The sequence below is a fragment of the Narcine bancroftii genome, chromosome 1 (genome assembly GCF_036971445.1).
Source record: "Narcine bancroftii isolate sNarBan1 chromosome 1, sNarBan1.hap1, whole genome shotgun sequence".
Classification (NCBI taxonomy): domain Eukaryota; kingdom Metazoa; phylum Chordata; class Chondrichthyes; order Torpediniformes; family Narcinidae; genus Narcine; species Narcine bancroftii.
Genome location: NC_091469.1, coordinates 102,283,620 through 102,307,337, shown reverse-complemented (window position 1 = coordinate 102,307,337; position 23,718 = coordinate 102,283,620). Strand labels below are relative to the sequence as shown.

General features: G+C 45.4%; 1 protein-coding gene across 1 annotated transcript in view; it reads left to right on the top strand.

Moving 5' to 3' along the window:
* The first annotated feature begins 325 nt into the window (after positions 1-325).
* Positions 326-23,718, top strand: part of tprn (taperin) — a 106,268-nt gene continuing 82,875 nt past the window's right edge. Inside the window, exon 1 of the mRNA XM_069934559.1 lies at positions 326-2,860. Within this exon, the coding sequence (XP_069790660.1) occupies positions 410-2,860 (2,451 nt within the window). The 5' untranslated portion in view covers positions 326-409. The remainder of the gene's footprint in view (positions 2,861-23,718) is intronic.

Below are 23,718 nucleotides of genomic sequence, written 5' to 3'. Positions count from 1 at the left end.
GAAAACAATATACCAAAGAATCCAGAGATCTTTCTCCTAAGTAACATAAAAAATAAAGAATTTGGAATTGACTTGGAGGATGCACAAAAAAGATTTGTTAAGATAGCCCTAGCTGTAGCAAAAAAATGTATTATGTCAAGACAGGATAGTTTTAAAAAACTGAAATAACAGCTATCCATCCAGAGTCACTGTCACATCCAACTTCTCATGGCCACTGTGCCGAACAGTATCCGACAGATGGCGCTGCAGCGCGTTCTAGGACCCGCCCACCAGTGACTGTATCGCGGTCGCCGTGGAGACGAGGGCGTGTCTGGCATGGGGCGCGGTGGCCAGTGGGACGGCAGAGGAGAGGAGCTGGAGGTCCGGGCCGGTCCTGACAATCAGTGTGCTGAGGGAGCGAGCGGATGGTATGTCGCTGAGCGAGCAGAGGCCGCTGTCCCGCACCCAGGAGCCGAGCCTGGACGCACAAGCGATGGCTAGGATGCCGGCCTGGAAGAGGGAGATCCTAGAACGACGGAGAGCCAAGCAGGCGAGCCCGGCGGCGGACGGCCGGAGTTGGGACCGAGCACGGGCCACAGCCCACAGCGGCTGGGCGCAGGTTCCGAGCCGGGAGCCCGAGTCGGAGGAGGGCGGCGGCGGCAGCACCGTGCTGCTGGAGAGCATCGCTCCTGTGCAGGAGAATCCGTTCATCAAGCGGGAGAGGCGGCGGCGGCGGCTGGAGGAGCGGGAGCCGGGTGGCGGCGTTACCCCGGGCCCGGCCTCAGCCCACTCCATCCCGCAGCTCCTGGAGATGTACAGTCACATCCCGGGAGTCCGCACCATCCGGGCCAATAACATCATCATCATCGAGTCCGATCCCGACTACTTCGCCGAGGTCAGCTCGAGCCCGAGGCACGATCACTCGCCCGGGAGCAAGCTGTTGCCGCAGGATGGCGAGGTCAGCGTGGCCCAGATACGAGCCGCCGAGGTGTTCATCTACGAGGCGCCGCTGAGTCGCAGTGAGGAGAACCTGAGCACCTTGAGCAGCGAGGTCACCTCGGGCCACCTCCACGGCAAGGTCAGCCGCTTGCTCGAGAAGTTTGACCAAAACTACGTGAAGCCAGCCCGGTCGAGGAGCACGGAGAATCTGCTGGACGGGTTCTCCGCCAAGGACCGACAGAGCAAGCCACTCCTGTTGCCAAAACCCCTGATACTCTCAAAGCACAACCAAGGACCAGTGCATCCGGAAACCCCGTCCAAATCCGGGAGCAGCGTGCTTTCGGAGGCTCCGCGATCACCTGGCCCGGAGCTGGACAGCGCGTCCCCCAGTCAACCCAAATCATCGCCGCTCTTCTCTTTTACCAGACGTTCTGTCCAATTGTCTCCTGACCGTACATCTTCGCTTTCCCATGTTGCCTTAAATGAACAAGGTTCCACCACGACTTCTGAAGATAGACCTTACTCCGTGTCCTCTTATCGTAAGCAATTTGAAGGATTGCACACCGATGGGTGTCAGAAGGATTCACTCCAACGAAAAATCCCATCGCACAGAAGCAATGAAAACCTTTCGAAAGACAGCACTGACAAGGGAAACAATGAATTGGAGAATGGTCACCCCCAAGATGATTTTATCGGGAATGATGTATCTTCAGTGAAGGAAGCAGAGACAGACAGTGAACATCAAGCAAATTCAAGTGACATTGGGAATAGCCATGTGCCCTCTCCTCTTAAGGCATTCAGCGTGGAGGTTTTTAAAGAAGCTGATAAATGGAGGCCAAAATATGAAGTGGATCCAAGAAAATCAAAGTCATGTCCTGAAGTACACCCATCAGCTGATGATGGTCTCCTCTCTTCATCTGTGAATCCCAGTGCCACTCCCTTGGGGAAGGTGAAGCAGATACACACAGTGAATGAGTTAGCCAAAGTCACTCCAAACCAATGCAACAGTGTATCTGCTTCCACTAGTCTCAACAACTCCTTTGAGATTGTTCCTGCCACTCCTCCAGATTTTGCTTCTATTCCAGAAGATGACATCCAGGCAAGAGCATTAGCAAATCTTAAAAAGCAATCCAAGAACTCTTTTGTTGTGATTCCAAAGAAAAGATCAGGTGTCTATGTAGCACACAGTGATGTTTATGAGTCCAGGGAAATGAACAATAAATCGGATGAAGAGCCAAAACCTGTCATTAGTGCTTCCATCCCTATTGAGATTCAGACAGACATAATTTCACAACTTTCACAGGAAAGAATTAGCCCATCTAACTGTGATGGGAGTAAAGAAGAAAAGCTAACTGATGCAAAGCCTCTCCTTTCAAAAGCAGCTTTTGAGATGAAAGAAACCTTGAATAAATCTACGGCAAAAGGTAGTTATGATGTCTCTTCTGGGCACATAAATGCTGAAGACACTTTGAGCACATTGCCTACTTCATGGGAAGAAGCAGAACAGGATGATGAATCAAGTGTAATATTAATTAGAAAAGACGATCTTCCTGTCACTAACATTGATGATATTTTGGTGATTGATGAAACAAATAAACAGCCAACCATCGGAAAATCACTTCTCAAGAAAGACAAGCCGCCCAGTGAATCCTTCGGTGGGCTGCACCACCCCTTTATGCAACGAAAGAGTGGAAACACCTTCACTGTTGTTCCTCAACGAAAGCAAGCAAACAGTGATCATGAGGCAACTGTCAATGAAAATGAAATCTTGCATGCAAATGGGACTGAGGAGCAGCCAGTTGCAGATCTTCAACCATCACTTGCCAAACTTGGGGTGTTATTAAAGAAGCGCTATCCAGCAGCTGAAGAAATACAGGTGATAGGAGGGTATCTGTCATTGGAGAGATCCTGTTTGTCTAAGAGTGGCTCTACAAGAAAAAAGGTAGGCATCTTAATTCAGTTAATAACCTGCTGCATATATATGAAGTGAATTTACATGGTAAGGTGGTGTGAATTGTCAAATTTTTCCTTGTGTGTTTGCGTCAAAGAAGTTTACCCCGATGAGTGATATTTAATTTTCCATTGCCTATTTTTGGTCAAGGTAATGCGAAACATTCAAGTTGAGTTTCATCCTGGTTGTTTTTATTTTGTCTTTATAAAAGCCATTTCTCATGTCCGTTTTTATTTTCCATCTTCACAAATGCCTTTAGTTTCTGTAGGAATGCCAACTTGGCTCTGGGTGATCAAACTTCTTTGCTCTTATGAATATCCTATAGCTTTTGACGAGGCAATATTTTTCACTGTCGAGAATGAACAATTCACTGACTCTCATGCAGATGATTAATTATAATCCTAAAGCACAGAGATCCATTCTTTATGTGAAATTGCCAACTGGACTTAATGTAATCTAAATGCTTCAGGCATTTTGAAAAACTTATGATCAGCAATCAGCTTGTCCCAAACATAAATATTCTGTTGTTATCCAGAAAGTATAGTCTTGTGCAAGGGATTATTTTGATTTTAAGTGGGATGATGGCTGATTTTATGAGGAAGTTTATTAAAATTTGGAGCTGCTTAATGTATTCATAGGATTATGTAGGAAATCTGGAACAGAAGCAGGCTAAAGCCTCTTTCACATTTGCGTCTCACTAAATCAGCCGTTCAGTGTCCCGGGATAGGAATGGGGTTTTGGCTTTTCACACTTGACCACTCCTAATTGGAACATTGAATGCTTTCACACTTCCAAGGAGTCATCCCCGGGATTGGGACTGTTCTACTTTCTACCGGTGATGTCCAGGTCCAGGTGAGCATTTTGTGCTTGGTTGCGATTAGAGCGAATAGCTGCTGCATGAATCGGTTATAGAAGTTGAACATTCCCGCGAACACCTGCAGCCCCTTGAGATTGTCCGGATGTGGGAATTCTTTGATAGCGGTGACCTTCGTAGTGGCGAGCGTGGCTCCCTCGGCCGTGATGGTATGGCCCAGGAACTGCATGGACTCTTTCCCAAAATGGCACTTGGTTGGGTTGATGGTGAGGCCGAAGTCGGCCAGCCAGAAGAAGAGGGTGCGCAGGTAGGCCTTGTATTGTGCCTGATCCCTGCTGGCAACAAGGATGTCGTCTAAGTAATTGAAGACAAAATCCTGCTCCCTGACAACTAGGTCCATGAGGCGCTGGAAGGTCTGAGCGGCGTTCTTGAGCCCAAATGGCATGCGAAGGAATTCGAACAAGCTGAAGGGGGTGATGATGGCCGTCTTGGGTATGTCCTCAGGGTGCACCAACCGGGATTTGGTGATACCTGTGCACCAGGTCAACCTTGGAGAAAACCCTTGCACCGTGCAGGTTGGGCTTAAAGTGCTGGATGTGAGGGATGGGGTAACAGTAAGGAACTGTCGCCTCATTGAGCAGTTGATAGTCTCCGCAGGGGCGCCAGCCACCGGAGGCTTTCGGGACCAGGTGGAGCGGTGAGGGCCACGGGCTGTCGGACCGCTGAATGATCCCCAGCTCCAACAGATGCGAAAACTTCTTTGCCACCTGGAGCTTGTCAGACGGGAGCCGGTGGGCCCTGGGAGGGGATGTGGTGGAACACCCCATGGCGCGGTGAGGCAGGGGAGAACTGTGGCTTGAGGAGGGTCGGAAATTCTTCCAGGACTCGCTGGAACTCGTCTCTGGGTGTGCTGATCATAGCCATCTGCGGCTGCTCTGTGCGGGAGGCGTCGAGGCGAATGGCCTGGAACGTACGGGCGTCCACCAGGCGCTTACCCCAAATGTCCACCAGAAACCTGTGGATGAGGAAGAAGTCGGCACCCAGGATGGCGGACAGAAGGGACAAGACAATGAACCTCCACAAGAACTTTCGTTGGCCGAACTGGAAGAGGACTGTCTTGTCTCCATACGTCCGGATTTCTGTTGCGTTAGCTGCACGGAGGGGAAGTCCTCGAGGTTGGTTCCTGGACTCTATGGCTGTGGCCGGGATGATGGTGATCTGGGCCCCAGTGTCGATGAGGAACTCCTGGCCTCTGACTGAGTCCTGCAGATTGAGAATGCTGTGTCCTTGGCCAGCCGCCGCAGCCATTAACAGCGGCCGAGCAGGGCTGACGACACTTCCAAATGTCTCCACAGCGCTGGTGGTAGAAGCAGAGACCTGGAACGGATGCCGTGCCCCTGGTTATGCTATTGGTGACCCCTGCAGGGTCCGGATGCTCTACCACAGCGCTAGGGCGGGCTTGGCATGGTCATGCCAGTGCCTCATTACCTGCTGGACCGCTGAGCCCTCTGGGAATTGCTCGAACCATAGCTCTTGGGGCTTCTGAGCGACCTTCATCGGGTCGGTAAAGCTCTCTTGGGCCAGTAACGGCTGGATGTCCTCTGGCAGATGGTTGAGGAAAATGTGCTCGAAGAGTGGGCAGTTGGTGTGATCACCCATGAGCATGAGCATCTCGTCCATTGGGGACCTGTCCCCCATGGCATCGAGGTGTAGCATCTGAGCGGCACGCTGGCACCTGGATAGTCTTAGGGATCCGGTGAGCACTTGCTTGATGGTCTCATATTTGTCTTCGCCGGGTGGGTGCTGAACAAGGTGCAGCACACGTTTGGCGGTGGCCTGGTCCAGGGCAGCGACCACATGGTAGAATTTGGTCGTGTCGGACAAAATCTGGCGGAGGTGAAAATGAGCCTCCGCGTGGCCGAACTAGATCTCTGGCAATCTAAGTAATGACCATACATCTCCTCAATCCCTTGTTTTTTTATATTTGGTATAGGCCTCCCTCTTGTCCCGAACCAACTTATTAATTTCACCAGAAAACCACGGCTCCCTCGAACCCTTCGGCCTGACTGGAACATAAAGATCCTGTACTCTCAAAATCTCACCCCTAAAAGCCCCCCAGATTTCCTCTACATCCTTTCTGGCAAAAAGATCAGCCCACACAACTCTCTGCAAATCCCTTCTCATTTCTCCAAATCTGGCCTTCCCTCACTTGAAGACCTTCAACCTCGGACCCGAACTATCCGTTTCCATCATTAAGCTAAAGCTAATGGACCCATTATCACTGGATCTGAAGTTCTCTCCAACGCTTACCTCCATCACCTGCCCCATTGCATTCCCAAACAACAGTTTTAACACTGCTCCCCCTCTAGTTGGCATCTCAATATATTGCTGCAAAAAGCAATTATGAACACAATGCATAAATACTAAGCCATTCTGCCCTTTTACTGACTGCATTTTCCAATCTATGCTTGGAAAATTGAAATCCCCAACCAACACCACCCTATTTCTCCTGCACATCTCACCTATTTCCTTGCACATTTGCTCTTCTAGTTCCCTTTCCCCATTTGGAGGCCTATAATATACCCCCATGATAATAACCTCACCCTTCTTATTTTTCAGTTCTACCCACACTGCCTCCCTCGACGAGCCCTCCAGTCTACCTTGCCTCAGCACTGCTGTAATATCCTCCCTGACAAGTAATGCCAATCTTCCCACGCTTAATCCACCAACTTTCACATCTAAAGCAACAAAATCCTGGAACATTCAACTGCCAGTCACATCCTTCCTTCAACCACATCTCGCTAATGGCCCAAATGTCATAATGCCACATGTCAATCCATACCTTTAGCTCATCCAGCTTCCTTACTATGCTCCTCGCATTAAAATAAATACATCTCAGGGATCTCCTACATCCTACCTTCTGCATATCCTCCTCTCTTCCATTCTTACAATTTTCACTACAACATCTTTTTACTACTTCCTGCTTTTCTTCCCTCAAATTATTCAAATTTGTCTCTTTCCTTAGCCTACAAACCCTCACCCTACTGTCCTGCCTAACTTGAAACCCTGTCCCCAACCATACTAGTTTAACCCCCTCCCCTTGACAGCCCTACCAAATTCCCCTGCCAAGAGACTGGTCCCTCTGAGATTAAGATGTCACCCATCATTACGGTATAGGTCCCATCTTCCTCAAAAAAGTTCCCAGTGGTCCAAGAACTTGAAACCCTGTTTCTTACTCCACCCCTTTAGCCATGTGTTTAACCTCCATCTAATTCTATTTCTGCCCTCACTGTCACGTGGCACAGGCACAGGGTAGTGGTCCTCCTTTTAACCTCCCTACCTAACTCCCTATACTCATTCTGCAGGACCACTTCCTCCTTCCTTCTAACATCATTAGTACCAATATGTACCACAACTTCAGGCTCCTCTCCCTCCCCTTTTAGGATGTTCTGAACACGCATAGTCACATCCCTGGCACCAGGGAGGCAAATCACCATTCGGTTTTCCTTATCGCGTCCACAAAAACCTCTGTCTGTCCTCCTAACCATTGAATCCCCTATAACTATTGCCCTTTTCCTTTTATCCCTACCTACCTTTCTGGGTCACAGAGGTTGACACTACACCTCTGCCCTCCATAGTCTGACTATCCCCCTCCTCAGTACTCAAGGTGGAGTACTGAAGATTACAGACTCGGGTGCTTGCACATGAACCTGACCCCTCCCTTTCCTCCTAATGGTAAACCAATGCCCCATCTCCCTAACCAGAATGAGGTTATTGAGCTGCAGCTCAAGTTCCTTGACCCGGTCCTTCAGGCCACACTCCTTGTCCGTGATGGCCTCACTCTCCCTAACCAGAGAGAGGTCATTGAGCTGCAGTTCAAATTCCCTGATTCGGTCCCTTAGATGCTGCAGCTCAGCCCACTTTGTGCACACGTGGACGTCCGGGAGACGTGAAGATTCCATGACTTCCCGCATGTGACACTGAGAGCAGAAAACTGCCCTCACACTCATCCTTCCTCCTTCTCCTCACACCTTACAAAGTAAAAAATAAACATATATATTAAATTAACTGTGAATGTCTTACCTTTAGTCCAGCGAGCTCGTCCTCAGCTCGCCAAAGCCTCAAGGACCCACTCCTTCACTGGGCCGCTCCTTGCTGGCCACTCCCTTATACTTACCGCCCTTTTATTGGCCCCTTGACCAATTTAACCCCCTCACTCTCCAAGCTCCTCCTCCTCCAGATCGTCGCCTGAACTCTAGTCGCCACCTCCTCCAACTCACAGCCTGAAACAAGTAGGCCCAAACCCCGGTAAGCCCTGGAATTTAATGGCTTACCTGCCTGTCACTCTCTCCAAGTTCCTCCTCCTCCTCCAGATAGTTGCTTGAACTCCAGTCGCCACCTCCTCCGACTCACAGGCACAAGGTAGTGGTAGAAGGTGGGTATTTGAGCTGGAGGCATGTGACCGATGGTGTTCTTCAGGGATCAGTGTTGGTCCCTGTTGTTTGTGATATATGTCAAGTCACATCACCTTTATTTGTTGTTCATACCGTGCATTGCACAGTTGAGATGAGCTAGCATTTCTCCAGGACCACAGAGCAGATTTACATAAATTTAAGTTAAAATAGTTAATATATTAAGACATGCACAATAAAAGTCCATGATATATGTTCTGAGAATTCAGAAGCCTGATCGCTTGGGGGAAGAAACTGTTGCCCAACCTGGATGAAAGGGCCCAAGTGCTATGGTACCTCCTACTAGATGGCAGAGGGGAGAAAAGTTTATATTGAATGTTGTAGATGTCCAGCATGGTAGAAAGAGAGCCCCCAGTGATCTTTTCCACTGACTTCACTATCCTCTGCAGGGTCTTACAGTATGAGGAGGTACAACTTCCAAACTAGGCAGTGATATAATTGGTCAGAATGCTCTCAATGCATCCCATGTAGAATGTAGTGAGGATGGAGGGTGGAAGATGAATTTTCCTCAGCTTTCGTAGGAAGTAGAGGCACTGCTGGGCTTTCTTGGCTATGGAACTGGTGTTAAGGGACCAGGTGAGATTCTCCACCAAGTACACACCAAGGAATTTGATTCTCTTGATGACCTCAATGGTTGAGCCAACAATGGTCAGTGGAGAGTGATCCCCCTGGCCCTCCTAAAGTCGACAACCATCTCTTTTGTTTTATTAACGTTCAAATATAAGTTGTTGACTCTACACCTGTGACTGCACCTCATTTTTGTGTGCTGACCATTCTTACTAATAAGGCCCACCACTGTCTTGTCAGTGAACTTGATGATGTGGTTTGAGCTGTGTCTTGCTGCACAGTCATGAGTCAGCAGAGTGAACAGCAGTGGACTAAGCCCAAGGCCCTAGGACCCCCCCCCCCCCCCTCCCCGTGCTCAGTTTGATGGTCATGGAAATGTTATTTTTGATCCGGTCTGCTTGAGGTCTCCCTGACAGGAAGTCAAGATTCCTATTGCAGAGGGAGGTGTTTAGATCCAGTAGGCTCAACTTCCCTATCAGGTACTGAGGTATGATTGTGTGGAATTGATCAATTACTTAGATGAAAAAGTTGTTGGGTTATTAAGTTTGTAGATTAGACAAAGATTGGTGGAGGTGTGGATAGAGGGTTATAAGATAATACAACGAGATATAGATCAGCTACAGATATGGACAAGGAAATGGCAGATGGAGTTATTTCAGATGTGTGAGGTTTTGCACTTTGGGAGGTTAAATGTAAGGAGAATATATACAGTTAAGTTAGGGTGGCAAGATTAGTGTAGTAGTTGATCAGGGTTTGAATTCTGTGCTGTCTGAAAGGAGTTTGTACATTCTTATTACAAACAACCCTCTTAAATTTTGTTAGGGACTATAGAGACTTTGTTAGCACTAACAAAGGAACAGCAATGGAAAATTCACCAGACATTGGTAAATTCAAAATAATAGTTTTTATTAAACTATAATAACATAACATTTCTTGTGATTCTCTAAACTTAACTCTAAATTTAACCCCACTATGCGCAAGTGTGTGTGTGTGTGTATTAAAGTCCCAAACTCTTTAAAAAGTCAAATTAAAGTTTCAGCATCATTTTAGTCTTGCTTGAAGGCCTTAAATTTTCAGTTCAGAAATAACTATAAAGCACTTTTAAAAATCTTCAGGCCTTTTTAAACTCACAATTCTTCCGATGAGTTGTCCTTCAGAAAAATTTTTCAAACAGGAGTGAACATTTTCTGGCCACAAATAAGAAGTGGTCTTAATTATTTTAAAAGCCCCTTGTGTTGTATCTCCAGTGAATAGCATAATACAAGTTCTGTCTTTCCACGAAGTCAGATGGGTGATACAAGTTCTGTCTTTCCAAGAGGTCAAATTTTCTTCTCTTGAATGAGGGAATCTGATTTCCAAATAATGAAACTGCCCTCTTTATTTTAAAGAGACAGTCAGAAGTAGGCTTCCGTTTTGAAATCTACTTATTCTGTGTTCCCCTTTTATTAGGAGTAACACATAGGCAGCTTTTCTCCCTCTGCAGGAAATATTGCTGCTTTCAGTCTTGTCTGAGCAGGACAATGAGTTTCCTTAAACTGACTCCTTTGTCTCTGATTTCAGTAATATATTTTTGGCAAATCTCTCATGTCACATGGTATGTGACATAATTTCTGTCTTTGAAATTCTTAATATCTTTTCACGTGGATGTGCTGAAAGGATCTAAGTCCACTTATGCTTCTGTGATGTCTGCTCTCATGAGAACCAAAATGGCCGTACATTTATACATGTGCTTCTGAAAATGCATTTATTGTTTTCAGTATTTCAAGAACCATCATAATATAAATCCTTTCATGTTTTCTTCAGCAGCCATTCTATCTCTGCAAATGCCTCTCCATTTTCCATCTCGAAGAACCATGTGTGTTTAAAATGCTAATGTGTTTCTTAATGCTTAAGCCATCAAAAAAAACTAAGCTGCAAAAAAAAAACCATGTCTATAGAATATAAATGAGTTTAGTCCACCCAAAACTAACTTTTACACAAATATATATAACTTACATATATGAAATTCATCTTAGTTTTAACATTAGAATAAAGATTAACATAGCACATTCATCACAGTTCTCCCCGTATTTGCGTGGGTTTTCCCTGGTGCCTCCGGTTTTCTCCCACCGTTCATAAACATACTGTGGGTTGTAGCTCATTTTGGTATATTTGGGTGATAGGAGCTCGTGAGCCGAAAGGGCCTGTATGACTAAATTTAATTTAATCATAGGGCTCTTAAAAATATTTATGTTCTGAGGGATCTGGAGGTCTCGGTGCATAGCTCATTGAAAGCAGACAGGGCAGTAAAGAAGGTGTAGAGCATGCTTGGCTTCATTGGGTGGAACATTGAATATAAAAGTAAGGAGGTTTTGTTGTAGCTCTTAAAGTTTAGTTACATTGCATTTGGAATACTGTGTGCGATGCTGTTCGTTCCATTACAGGAAGGGTGTGGAGGCTTTGGAAAGGATGCAAACGAGATTTACCAGGAAGTTGTTTGTTTTAAAATGTATGAGATATAGGGAGAGATTGGACAAACTTGGGTTTTCTTCTCTGGAGCGTAGGAGGCAGATTGAAGTGTATACAATCACGAGATGCATTAACAGTCAGGATCTTTACTCCAGAGCAAAAGCATCACACACATGAGGATGTGTTCAAAGTAAGGGGGAGGAAGTTTTACGGTGATAAGCAGAAAAATATTTTACACAGAGTGGTTGGTCGGTATCTGAAGCTAATACAGTAGTAATGTTTAAGAATGTGAAGGGGATGGAGGGATATTTAGGTACAAGGATTTTTAGTTTGATTTAGACAACTGCGCTGTCTGTAAGGTGTTTGTATGTTCTCCTTGTGTCTGCGTGGGTTTTCTCCCACCGTTCAAAACATATTAGTGGTGTAGGTTAATTGGATGCAAATTGGGCGGCACGGACTTGTGGGCCAAAATGACCTGTAACTGTGGGGTTTGTCTCAAAAAAAATACATGTTTGGCACAAACCTGTCAGCTCAAGGGCCAGTTCCTGTGCTATACTTGTCTGTGATATCTCTTTACTAATGTTATATAGATTGTCATCTTGAACTCTGCACTGTACTCTGTGGTCTGACCAAGGTTCTGTGCAAGTTTAGCCTAATATATCAACTTTTCAGTTCCGGCCCTCGAAATAACTACTTATGTTTGATTATTTTTCTTCTATGATCTTGCTAATCTGTGGTGCATTTTTTAGTGCTGGAAGGATTTGTACCTCTACCCCATGCAGAATTTGTATCTACTTGATGTTAAATGATTCATCGCCCCACTTTCAACTAAAATGTACAGCCTTGAATTTATTTGTATTGAATTTGATTTGACAATTGTTTATCTATATTGTAAGCTTAATGGCCTACTGTGCAACTGCTTGTTTTTGGTATTCACTTTTTACAAAGCAGCATGCCACTGTGTGTGTACTTTATGTACGCTTCTCCTCTGACCCTCCGTTATTTTGTTGTGTCTTTACTTATCCATGAATGCTCTTGTGTTTAGTATGTTCTTTCCTATTGGTTAAGTATGTTTGTCCTGCATCTGATGCTATTTTAGTGTCTTTCATAAAAGCTTATTTTGATTTTCATCATTGAATTCCTGGGAAATATTGGAAATATTTTAGCTTCTGATGGCTCCAATTTCTGCTTGAATTAATGTGACACTCTACTGGACCAGGTAGGTCATTGTTCTGACTAACATATATTTTAGTTCACTGGAAAGGATCCTTTATTGGAAGATCCTTTAACTTGGTTGTAATTTAGTTGGATTTTCTAGGACTCAAAGGCTTTCAGTCTCATCAGAGCAGGGATGTGAGATGCAGATAAAAATACTTGGCACTGGATTATAAATGGTCTACATACAACTTTCACCTTATTTGTAAAGACTGACGTGTTAAAAACAGTATGTGAACTTAGTACGGTGATCGTAAGTCACGGTTGTCATTTCTGTTATTTAATAATTGATGATTTCATATGAGGACTGGGGTGGTAAGCATTGAAATACTTTGAAGATTTTTTTGTTTTTCATTGCAAATTCTGTTTTTTAAATTTTCCAAGAAGCGCATGTGAATATGGGTCATATTAATATTTTCCTGTAGCACAATGTTTTGCTTAATACAAGAAGCCTCATCATGTTGCTTTTGAGGATGTAAAAAAAATGCATTTTTAAAATTCATGATGCAAAGGAGTTTTTTTTTAAACTTTATTTAAGATTTTATAACATGAATAAAATAGAAAGTTACAGTAAAAAGATTAAACATAAGATGATGCAAAGGAGTTTAACTTACTTTTTGCCTTAACACCGGACAGCAGCCATTTTTAACCTTTCATAATATATACTCTAGACTGGGCCCATGGGTAAACTACAGTATGGATACCAATATGAACTAACTGGTGGTTGGGCATAAAACCAGTCCTAAAAAACGGGGACATGGAGTATATGCACTTGTTGGTGGTCCCTAAAAACAGGGTGTTACAAGCCCAGAGGACCCCAAAATCCAGCAGCAATAGATATTTCTCAAGACAAATGGTTACTTAAACAAAACTTTCTTTTAATTATCTTTAAACATGAAAACAGAATCACACTTTAACGTGTATATTAACTTACCTAACCTAACTTAACCCCCTTCTAATTCTAAGCACACGTGAATATAATGTGTGTGTAAGTTCAGAAAAGTTGTTTGATTCACAGTCCAATCTCACTTCTCATTTCTTCAAATTAACTGGTTTCAGGCAATTCTTATACTGTGCACAGAATTTAACATTTATAAAGTTCACCAGGCTTTGTTCTTGAAAGGTAAATGGTTACCACTCAGGAAGGTTCTTGACGGTTTTGAGAGAGAGATTTGTTGTACGTTGGACACCCACAACTGATTCCTTTTTAATCGGCCACTTCAGTGTCTTGCCGAAGAAACTTGCCCCCTCAGGTTTCTCCAAATAATAACTTTTTTTAGGTCACCACAGAGTTCCTTTTTGTTTCACTTATTTCAAGTGAAATATTAGACAGCCAGTCCTCTCCTCTTGCATGAACCACAAGGGCTTTGACCAGGCTGAACTAAGCACTCACAACCTGTCTTCCAAATGGGGTTTTCCACAAGCTTGCCAGCTTGTCCTGTTCCAGTCCCAGCTGCTGCAGCTGACTGTAGAACTGATCTCTCTCTCTCTCTCTCTCTCTCTCTCTCTCCAGACCGTCTGCGGCTCCGACAAGTTCTTTCACCTGTTGCCTTTTTGTAAACAACAATCCATTAGTGAAGTCTCTTTGGCACTCTCCAAAGCTTTTGCAAAGGCTCTAGAGACAACATGTCTAGCATGAGCAGAGCTCCAGTATTTGAAATGAGATCTGTTTTCAAGTGTTTGTATGTGACCTATACTAAAAAACCCTGCCCCAATTATCTCCCAAAAACATATCTATATACAAAACAAACACAACAAAATCTGTCACAAGGGACACTAAGTTCAAAGGGTTAATATATGCAATGCAGATGAATGATGGTTACCATGCACATGATGCATCTGTGGGCAAGAGCCAGATACTGACTAATTTTCACCTGGACATGGGTTCTGGATTTCTATTTACAACACGGTAGAAGCTGACTCCGGCTTTTTAGATCCTTGCTGCCCAATTCACTTACAACCCCATACGTTTCGGAGGGTGGGAGGAAACCAGAACACCCATGCAGATCATGAGAAGAATGTACAAACTCCTGATGGACAGTGCTGGATTTGAACCTGCGTCACTGGCTTTGTAATAGTGCACACTATTTGCTATGTCTACCGTGTCTCCCTCGTGTGAGGGTCATGTAATGGGAAATGGCATCTCACTTATTGAGAGTGCTGAGAAAATGTATTGTGTCACGTGAGTAACTTCAGGGCATGTTGGGACTGAGTGCAGCAGTCAGTGATTTTCTGTGGTATAAAGCATGATAGCATGAAATAGAATTTTTTCTGTAAGAATTTATTATGCTGATGCAAGTTGTGAGTTAAATCCTTAACATTTATCTTATACCATACCTCTCATTTTTTTTTTAAATAGCTGTGAACTTGCTGGTTATTTGTGTTACATCATTCTATATACAAGTCACTTAATTGAATCACACAGCGAGTGATAAGTCATCTGGGATGATTGAGAATCACCCTATACATTATATGCAATCAAAGTTCCAGCTTTTCCATTGGTAGATTTTTATAGGTAGCATAGCTATTCTTTGTGTGGCTTTCTAATAGCAGTTGGCCCTTGTGAATTATCATCAGACAGGTATAGGTGATTCAATACACGAATTAAACCAAAGCCATTTTTATGCTTTACATATGAGGCTCTTTCAGTTTGGTTCATGCTGTCTAAAATGTGATGTTGCCTTTGAATGTAAACCAGAATGGTCCAGTTGTTCACTCTTGTGAGGATGTTTACTTCAACCATTTTCTCAGTTCCTCCTTGGGTGGGGGTGCATAGCACATACAAGTGAAAGCTTGTTTTCTTTTCAGCTCGCGTAGCATAAATAATTATGTTTTTTCATGTAGTTGGTAGGAGAAAAATACAGAAAAAAACAAAATTTGCTTTACAGGGAAGGAGGCCTGTAAACTTTAAGCAGATCCTAGGGGTTTGGGGTGGGCATAGCCAAAAAAAGGTTGAGAATGGCTAATTTAATGTATTAAGATCAAATATCTGCTTGGTGGAAAGATGAGATTTATGTCCCTTGAATTTGTATTCATCTTCTTCAGAACAACAGCTCATTCTAGGTTTCTGGAATCGACATTCTGCAATCATGCGTCTTTCTATAATTTTCTGAATTTCCAACAAATTAGGATGTTAATTGTTTTTTTTTTGCAACTTGCCAGCAATGTGACACTAACAACCTGCATTTGTATACTACCTTTAACAGTTGGAGTATTAACTTTCCCCACAGAAGCATGATCAATATTAATGTAGATATTTGGAACAAGGGTCAAAGGGGTAGGTGAGAGGGACTAAGTTGCAGGAGTAGAAGGAAGTAGAGAGAAGGTGAATGAGACTGATACTTTCTAATGGAGCTAGCATTGGTCTCCAAGGGTTGAATGGCCTCTATTGTCATAATAAAGAAGCCACAAGATGTCTAAGAAGCAAGTGTTAGAGCAGCATGGATCATTCCAATGGTAGGAGGGCTGAAGCAGGCGTTATGGTGCAAAGAAAGATGTGTGGTTTTGAAGGTCAATCATTACAGACCAGAAAATTGCTTCAGGGTTTCCTCAGGCCAGTGATAGTGGTAGTTGCAGGCTCAGCCATCTACTGTTGTGTAATCATTGACCTTTCTTTCCTCATCAGATCAGGAGTAGGATTTCTGCTTATTGTGCAGTATTTCATTCTATTCAGTTCTTCAGCAAATTAAATAGTATGAAGCAAGACAACTTGGGTTTGCTTCATGAAGATATGGGCTGATAGGTGGCAGATAATATTTATGCCATGAAGGTGTTGGGCATTGACCTGCTTCCACCATTCTTGATGTTTAATGTCGTGAACTTTGAGTCCCCCACCATTAACTTTTTGGGTAATGCCACTGACTACAATCTCATCTGGACCAGCTATAAAAATACTGTGGCTAAAGAAAACAGGCTGGAATGCTATAATGAATGACTAAACTCCTTGAAATCTCCAAATCCTTTCAGCTATCTACAATGAAGTATTTTCCACTATCTTGAAAGAGTGCAGATCTTGAAACAAAGGTTTCAACAGCAGAGAACTGCGCTGGGGAAGGAGTTGAGCAGTTTTGTTGAACATGGAGCTAGTCACTTTATCAACTGTAGCAGTAAACCTGGGCAGTCTGATACAACCTAAACAGTCACAGGGAGGGGTAGTGATGGCAGTTATGACTAGCAATGGTATTTCTCTTTTATAGGTGGAGGAAATACCACCCACTAGTAGGAATCAGGTAAATGTATGACAAGTCAAGAGCAGGAGAGATTGAGATAAAAATGAAATAAATACTGGGTGTGGTCACTTGGTGGATGAGAGACAAGATTATTGAGTTTTATTATTCTGGACATGTTCAAATTGCATCATTGAAATTGCAGAATTTTATTCAATAAATCTGCGGTTAAGAAACATGACTGTGATCGTGGTTGTTTTAAAAACTCCATTTCACCAATGCCTGAAGGAAATCTACCATCCAACTTTTTCAGACTAGAACCCTCAATGCTCTCTGAGTAAGACAGTCATCTTATTGGTGAGTCCTCTAAAGTTTACAGGACTATATTAGTGTATAGCCCTATAATTTGTGCTCTATTCCCTGGATTTTTACTTGAATTCTTACCCAGACTGAGTGCTATCACCTGAGCTACAGCTCACGTAAAAAAAAATTATTGGAAAGTAGGTGTCTCAATATAAAAACTACATGCCTGTACTTTATCCTGTGTCGGACATATGCACAAGTCTCTGGAGTGGGTTTCAAATCTTCATCTTCTGATGTTGAAACAAAACTGCTGACTCTAAACTCTCACTAAAATTAAGAAATGGTGCGTGCAGCTATTTTAAATTCATTAGTAAAATAATTAATGATTTGTTCACACAACTTCAATCCATTAATGTTTCCTGGAAGATACTGAAGATCACTCTTTTGGAATAAGAAATACTGTGTAACTGTGACAACGACTACCACTACCATGTTTTTGTTTTTAATTATCCACGATAGGGACAGTATTAAGGACCTATTTCCACTAATGAGTTATCAGGAATTGGAACTCAAATTTAACATTACCTTCTGGCCTTTTAACCGAACAAAATGCAATAAAATATTTGCCGTAGCAAGGTTGGCGTTCAGAGGTCTGCTGGCTCTCAGCACAATGATGTAGAACAAATTAATACCTCTGGCAGAACCTGACTCACTGTAGTTGCAAGCCTTCTGCAAATTACTTCTCCCTTTTTTCATTTGTGCCTCTGAAATGAACTTGGTTGACCTGAACCACTTTGGAGTAAGGGATCTATTGACAATTTCTTCAAAGTATTAAAAAGTGCCTTGTGTGTGAGTTCATTTTTTATGGCAAATTTATGACCTGAGAACTTTATACTGTAATGACTGCACATCAAGGTTGCCTGCAGTGTTTGGTTTGTATAAAGTCACCCTTGGACATCTTTAATATGCTTTAGGGAGTTCCAAATTTTTGTTTCCTTTTGTGTGAGAAAATATTTCCTGATTTCATCATGAACAGTCTTGCTGTGACTTTATGGTATTAGATTGAATCGAGGTGACTGCTGTTCTATTGGAACTACTGCCTTGTTACCAGTCAGGCCTCCACACATCAAGAACTCCCATGTACTCAAGGCCTAATATAATCGTTCATTTTGTCTTGCGGCAAAACGCTAGCACCTCACCTCTCTCTCTCTCTCTCTGCCACTGGTCTCAGCATTGGGCCAAGCTGTGAAGAACATTCAAGTTCTGGAGAGAGAGTACTTTACCTCCAGGCCCTACCTTAATACCAGAGATGGCTGATGTAAAAAGGAGGCTGGTGACCCTATAGGGAAAAGATAATTGCATAGAAATAGTTAATGTACTCCACTTTATTTTCACTTCATGAGAGTTTGCTAGTATGTGAATATGATTTTATTTCAATTCATTTTAGTTCTTGACATTTCATTTAATCTAATCTATTTGAATAAGCTTCTGACCATCAGAGGCGAGGCATGAACACTGAAGATGTAACTTTGGTGCTACATTACCCAAGACCTTTTGACTGCGTGGAATTTGCTCCACAGTGTGGGATGCCTCTAAGATGCAGGGAGTCGGTTTGCTTTCTGCATCATGAAAAGATTAAAGTGGATCTGTGACTTCATCCAATAGGCTGGTTGCAGCCTGATCTGAGGCCAAATTGATACGATCTCCATATTATTCTAGTGTATACGCTCTCCACACCTTGCAAGCTACTATATTTGTCTTCACAGTTGGTGGCTGAAACTGCATGTGGTTGTCCAGAGAGTGTCTGCTCAGGCACTTCCTTGTTTGTATTCCTATGCACTTGTTTTAATTGACACTTGCATCCTTGTCTCATTTACTGATCATAATATTACACCATGAAGAAAGTTTTTCTGGGATAACTCCCAATTTCTTGCATCAAATTCCATTGTTGAAACTCTGCCCACTAATGTGTCAATATAGCCATTGAAACTTGTTGCTCACTTCTACAGAACTAAATTAGATCTCCCAAATTACTGTCAGGAGGTTGAAGGACCACTCCCCACTATTTAGATATTTAGTCCTAACTTTCTTTCACTTCGGTGAAAATCTAAAGTTAGACCAGAACCTTGACGAGTATTGCTTCTTAAAATCTCATCCCATTGGGAATGAGTGGTCTTGCATTCTAACTCTGTCAATAAAGGTTATTCTCATAACCTGTTTGTTTGCTCTCCCCAATACATTAGGTTGAATGGAATTTTGCACTTCTATGCTTACCTATCAAGTTCATTATCAACTGATTGTACACGTATACACATAACCTGACAAAATAGTGTCTCTCCAGACCATAGTGCACACACTCATCAAACAGTACATCCTACACACAAACATCATGTAAACATAGCAATCCAAAATATCTATAAAAAATAATTTGTGTGCTTCTTGTATCGTTCAATAGTCTCACATCCTGTGGGAAGAAGCTGTTTCCTAGCCTGGCAGGCCTAATTTTTATGCTCCTTGAAGGTGGTGTCTCCAATACTGCGGGCTGGAAGCTAAGGGTTCTCTGAGCTCTCTTCAAGCACCACTTCCTATAGATCTTGTTGATGGAGGGAAAGGAGACCCCAGTGACTTTCTCAGCAGTTTTAATCATTCTCTGTACTGACATTTATCTGATGTTTTCCAGCTACCATACCACTCTATGATGCAGACGGCCAGGACGCTATCGTGCATCTGTAGAACATTGTTAGGAAGTGGCTGGTAACCTAGCTACGCCTTCCTGATTAATGATGCGGTGTTGTGGGACCATGGTAAGTTGTCCTTCAAATGGACGCTGAGGAACTTGCACCCCACTCCACAACGGAACAATTAATATGTAGTGGGGAGTGATCCTTCAACCTCCTGAACTCCCCAATCACCTGCTTTGTCTTGACCAAGTTGAGACTCGGGTTGTTGCTCTTACACCACTGTTCAAGTCTTTCAAACTCCTCTCTGTTAGACTTGTAGCGGCGGCGACTCTGGTACTGAATGATCTCACAACCAAACGGGTTGAGTTCAGTGAGCAAAGACTCCTTTATTCAGGTCTGCCTGGCTGATTTTATTCTCCCAGCCCAGACCTGGCTGAGAACCATGCCGGGGGCCCTGACGTCTCCGGGGCATCATGTGGGCCGCAGAGCGTGGGCTTCTGAGCCTGGTGCTGAGGTCAGGAAGAAACCCCCGACAGTGCCATTTTGGCCGGCTGCCCCGCCACGTGCGTGAGCTGCGGGGCTGGTTCACCTGCCTAATGGTGTGCCGTAACACAGCCCCCCCCCCCAGAACCTGCACCAATGTCCTTTTTTGCTGGGAGGCCTTGCTTCTTGGGTTGAGCCGCGACCACTGGCTCATTTGGGTCGAGGTGTGCTGGCTTTAATCTGTCCACAGTAAACAGTTCCCTCTTACCACCTATGTCCAGTGTGAAGGTGGATCCTGAATGCTGGATGACTCTGTACGGCCCTTTGTATGGTCTTTGTAGGGGTGCTGTGGAAGGGCCTCACCTGATAAAAACATACTCTGCGGAATACAGCTCGCTGGGGACGTAAGTGGCCCGTGTGCCAGGTCTGGGCAGTGGTGGGGGTGTGAAGGAGTAACTGGGCCCGGAGGCAGGGAAGCAAACCATCTGGAGACTGTTGCGGGTTGTGCGGTGCATTGATAAACTTTCCGGGCAGGGCTAGCGGTGCACCGTAGACCAGCTTGGCTGATGACACCTACAGGTCTTCTTTGGATGCCCAGGAGTACTCAAGGCAGCTCATCCACCCGGTTGGGACCGGTGAGGCAGGCCGTAAGTGCTGACTTAAGGTGGCGATGCAATCGCTCAACCAGTCCATTGGCCTGTGGGTGATAAGCTGTTGTGTGATGCACCTCGATTCCCAGTCCGTTGGAGAGCTGTGCCCAGAGTGCGGAGGTGAAGTGCGCGTCACGGTCGCTGGTGAGGTGGGTCGGGACGCCGAACCGGGCAACCCAACCGGTCAAAAGTGCTCAGGAGCAGGATTCCATGGAGGCATCTGGCATCGGGATTACCTTGGGCCAACGAGTGGTGCGGTCTACCACCGTGAAAATGTAACGGTTACCTCGGGAAATGGGCCGACAATGTCCACATGTATGTGGCTGAACTGTTCTCGGACGTGTTCAAAACCCTGCACGGGCGCTCTGGTGTGCCTGTGTACCTTGGATAGCTGGTAATGGGTGCATGATCTGGCCCAGTCCGCAATCTGCTTTCGAAGCCATGCCAGATGAAGCGTTCTGCCACCATACGAACCGTGGACCTGATGGAAGGGTGGGAAAGGTCATGGATATGGTGGAAAACTTGCCTGCGCCACTGCTGGGGAACCACAGGTCGCAGGGTGCTCATGGAGACATCGCACAGGATGGTATCATCACCGAGAGGAGGTCCTGGAACCGCAGGCCCATGGTGGCAGTCCTGAAGGCCTGCATCTCTTCATCAGACTTCTGATCCTGGGCAAGCTGGTCGTAGTGTAGGCCGGGTGTCAGCGAGCAAATGGCCGGTCGAGAGAGCGCGTCGGCGACCACATTGTCTTTCCCTGCCTTGTGCCGAATGTCGGTGGTGAACACCGACACAAAGGGCAGGTGTTGGTGGGCCGTCCAAGGATCTCTAGCCATAGTGAGCTCCTGAGTGAGGGGTTTGTGGTCGGTAAAAATGGTGAAAGGCCTCCCCTCCAAGAAATAGCGAAAATGACGCATAGCAAGGTACATGCCCAGCAACTCACGGTCGAAAGCACTATACTTGCGCTCTTGCGGATGAAGAAGTCGGCTAAAGAATGTCAGTGATTTCCACCGTCCATTAACCTGCTGCTCTAGGACGGCACCTATGATGGTGGCAGAGGCATCGACGGAGAGCGCCATAGGAAGGTCGGTGCATGGGTGGACGAGCAGGGTAGCTTTCACGAGGGCAACTTTCATGGCTTTGAATGCCCTGTTGGCTTGTGTCTGTCTTATCCTTGGCCTCAATGAGGCCGAAGAGCGGCTTCACGATGCGTGCAGTGCCTGGATTTAATCAGTTATAGAAGTTGACCATACCCGCGAACTCTTGTAGCCCCTTGAGGTTGTCTGGACATGGAAACTCTCTGATTGCAGCGACCTTTGTAGCAGCTGGTGTAGCTCCTTCGGCCATGATGGTATGGCCCAGGAACTGTATGGACTCTTTCCCAAACTGGCATTTGGCCAGGTTGATCGATAGGCCAAAGTTGGCCAATCGGGAGATAAATGAACACAAAATTCAAATCCCTGCCCACTGTATCCATGAGGCACTGGAATGTCTGGGTGGCATTCTTGAGCCCAAAAGGCATGCATAGAAATTCGAACAAGCCGAAGGGGGTGATGATGGCCATTTTAGAGATGTCCTTGGGGTGCACCGGGATTTGATGATACCCGCGCACCAGGTCGACCATGGAGAACACCCTTGTGCCATGCAGGTTGGCCGTAAAGTCCTGAATGTGAGGGATGGGGTAACGATCAGATACTGTCGCATCGTTAAGCCGTCGATAATCTCCGCAGGGGCGCCAGCCACCAGATGCTTTCGGGACCAGGTGGAGTGGCGAGGCCCAAGGACTGTCGGAGCATCGAATGATCCCCGGTTTTCCACAGATGCGAGAACTCCTCTTTCGCTATCTGGAGCTTATCCGGTGGGAGCCAGTGTGCCTTGGCATGGACCGGCAGGCCTTGGGTGGGGATATAATGAAACATCTCATGGCGTGGTGAGATGGCGGAGAACTGCGGCTTGAGGAGGGACGGGAACTTGTCCAGGATGTGCTGAAACTCGTCCTTGGGTGCGCTGACCATGGTCATCTGGGGCTGCTCTGTGTGGGAGGTGTTGAGGCGAACAGATTGGAAGGTACGGGCATCGACAAGTCGCCTACCTTGTGGGTCGACCAGGAGTCCATGGGTGAGGAGGAAGTCAACACCCAGAATGGAGGTTTGGAGGGACAAAATGGTGAACCTCCATGAGAACTTCCGCTGTCCGATCTGGAAGTGGACTGCCCTGTTACCATACGGTTTGATCTCCGTCGAATTGGCTGCATGGAGTGGAGGTCCTCGAGGCCGGTTCCGGGACTTGATGGCTGTGGCCAAGTTGATGCTGATCTGGGCCCCGATGTCGACGAGAAAGCATTTGCTGCTGATTGCATCCAGCAGGTAGAGTAGGCTGTGTTCTTGGTCAGCCGCTGTAGCCATTAACAGCGGCCAGCCTGACCGTTTCCCTTGAATGAGCAGGGCTGATGACACTTCCGAGCCTTGGATCCCCAGCACTGGTGGAAGAAGTAGAAGCCTGAAGTGGATAACTTGCTTCTGGCTATGCACTTTGAGGCCCCTGCAGGGGCCGAGTGTTCCTCCGCAGCGCTAAAGGAAGGCTTGGCGTGTTCATGGCCGGGACTTGTAACTTGCTGGACTGCTGAGCCCTCCGGGAATCGTTCGAGCCATAGCTCCTGATCCTTTTGAGTGACCTTCCTTGGGTCGTCAAAGCTCTCCTGGGACAGTGACAGCCGGATGTCTTCGGGCATATGGTCGAGGAAGATGCGTTGGAAGAGTGGGCAGTTGGTGTGATTACCCATGTGTGCGAGCAACTCATTAATCAAAGCGATTGGAGTTCTGTCTCCCAAGGCGTTGAGGTGGAGAATCCGAGTGGCATGCTGGCTCCTGGAGAGGCTGAGGGAGCCGGTAAGCACCTGCTCGATGGTCCCATACTTATCTTCTGCGGCTGGGTGGTGAATGAGGTGCAGCACTCATTTGGCGGAGGTAAAACTTGGTCATATCTGATTAAATCTGGCAGGGGTAAAACTGAGCCTCTGCGTGGCTGAACCAGGTCTCAGGCTCCTGAAC